At 49.6% G+C, this 2,226-nt stretch overlaps 1 protein-coding gene across 1 annotated transcript; it reads right to left on the bottom strand.

The window, feature by feature from the left end:
• Positions 1-209: 209 nt before the first annotated feature.
• On the bottom strand, positions 210-1,009 carry LOC123155669 (cell wall protein DAN4-like). The gene has a single exon (XM_044573825.1). The coding sequence runs from the start codon at positions 904-906 to the stop codon at positions 244-246; it is 663 nt and encodes a 220-aa protein (XP_044429760.1). The 5' UTR covers positions 907-1,009; the 3' UTR covers positions 210-243.
• Between the last annotated feature and the right edge of the window lie 1,217 nt (positions 1,010-2,226).

Below are 2,226 nucleotides of genomic sequence, written 5' to 3'. Positions count from 1 at the left end.
ATTCTTAGTACCTTTTTTTTCCATTCTATTCATCGATGTCACGACACCACAAAGAACAACACAAGAAACAAAAACTACATCCAGCTCCGTAGACCATCTATTCATCAATTGGCACGCCTCTGGCTTACATCTCACAGGCTCGAACCAATCGAGTTTACAAATTTATTAATTTACTATAACATAACTAATCTGGTCTCAACGCACTTAACTTCATGGAAGATGGACGGTGTACATGGACGGAGATCATCGGCGCGTGCTCGAAGCAGTTGGACGTGTGGGAGCAGCACGACTATGACTTGTCGTTGCAGATAAGGGCGGGGCCGTCGTCCTAACCGTTCTTGAGGTTGACGCACCTGGCTGCAGTCTCGTCGACCGGTTTGATGCCACCGTTGCTCCTGTTGACGTTCTTATGCTTGCGGATGGAGTGGCTCTTGTTGACATCCTTGAGGTCGTAGAAGGAGCCACCATCGCTGATGCCGCTGACGTTCTTGAAGTCGGATATATATTTGCCCTTGTTGACGTTCTTGAGGTCGCATGTGTATTTGATGTTGTTGTCGTTGAGGTCGCGTACCGATTTGCCGCTGTTGACGTTCTTGAGGTCACGTGCAGATTTGTTGTTGTTGTCGTTCTTGGGGTAGCGGGTTGAGCCGACGTTGCTGATATTCTTGAGCCCGCGGGCTGAACTGCCATTGCTGACGTTCTTGATGCGGTGGAGGAAGCCATCCTTACTGATGATCTTGAGGCCGCAGGTGTAGCCACACTTGGTGACGCTGTTGAGGCCACCAGCGGAGCCACTGTTGTTGATGACGGTCTTGAGGTAGTCACCGGCGTTGGTGTTCTTAGGGTTGTGGGCGGACCCGCCGGTGACCTCGCCTTCTTCTGACCGAGAAACCTTCCTAGCAACATGACGCGATCTTTTTCTTCTTCTTCTTCTTCTTCTTCTTCTTCTTCTTCTTCTTCTTCTTCTTCTTCTCCGTTTGTTGGGTTGAGCTGAGCTGAGTGAGGTGGATGTGGTGTTTGCTTTGCTCCGGTTGGGTTGAGTAGTTGGCAATGTATATATAGGAGAATAATGGGTTGTTGACGTGTTCGACCGTCAGTCTCTTTTGTTTTTTTGTTGGATATATGTAGTAGATATGCATATTCAATGCATGCATTAGTTATCGACGTATGCAGTTGGTCAATGGTCGTGGTCGTCGCCGCGTTGGTCTACCTTTTCTTATAGGGAGTACCTAGAACTCATCTAGATGAGACGTAATTTGGTCTCATTCACCTGAAAAACAAGAACGGATACAACCCACGCCAGCACACACGCATCTTATAACATCACATCCAGTGGCTATAAAAGGTGAATGAGACCAAATTAAATCTCATCTAGATGAGTTCTAGCAAAACTGTTTCTTATACATCAGAATTAGCGTTAGACGGAGAATAGGCAGCAGACGGCTAATAGACCAAGGGTAAAATGTACTGTTACGTAATACAAAAATTATAAACAACATATGCATGATGTGGTACAAGCGCGATCCATCTGCGTGTCTATTGTTTATGGTGCCGACTCGGTCGCGGATTGCGCACAAGGCATGCTACGCACTGTCACTAGTACACAACTCATTCCACACGGTTTCATGCGTAGATGGTCTTCTACGATTTGGTTGTCTGCCAAACGAATTGTGTGACGACACCGGAGACTCGGGACGCAATTTATCTAGTTTCAGCTCCCTCAATGGTGTTAGAGCATCTACAACGCCTCAAATTAACCTCAAACGCTTGGGCGGACGGTCCGGTCACTAACCGGTCATGAAATTTTGACTCAGACAGGCGACTCAGACAGGCATTTCAAATGACCAAGCTGTCCGGCGCCCCTCATATCCAGCCCAAATATAGGGCGGATATGGGGCGGCCCGGACGCGCCCCGGCACGTCCGGCCCACCCCTACCCCACTCCGTCCCTACAAATATCCCCAATCCGAAAATCCTACATCACTCTGCTCTCGCTCTGTCTCTTCTTCTCATCCTTCGATTTCTCCCATTCAATCCAGTTCGACGACTCCGGCGACCATGTCGAGCTCTGGCAGCCGCTCCGACTCCCAATTCGACACCGGCGAGGAGCTGGTCCTCCGCGTTGCCCTCAAGAGGTCCAAGGTGGATACGGGTGCAGATCCGGACTGTTCCATTGCGTCTTCCCTGTCGGCGAAGCAAGGACGCCGGCACTGGCCACTCCCGGTCT

This window comes from Triticum aestivum, chromosome 7B, assembly GCF_018294505.1.
Source record: "Triticum aestivum cultivar Chinese Spring chromosome 7B, IWGSC CS RefSeq v2.1, whole genome shotgun sequence".
Classification (NCBI taxonomy): domain Eukaryota; kingdom Viridiplantae; phylum Streptophyta; class Magnoliopsida; order Poales; family Poaceae; genus Triticum; species Triticum aestivum.
Note: the sequence above shows the minus strand (reverse complement) of the source record. Positions and strands in the feature narration are given on the sequence as shown.

What these genes read in the sequence shown, in the direction of transcription:
- LOC123155669 (XM_044573825.1), bottom strand. Translation starts at nt 906, where the DNA reads ATGTTGCTAGGAAGGTTTCTCGGTCAGAAGAAGGCGAGGTCACCGGCG.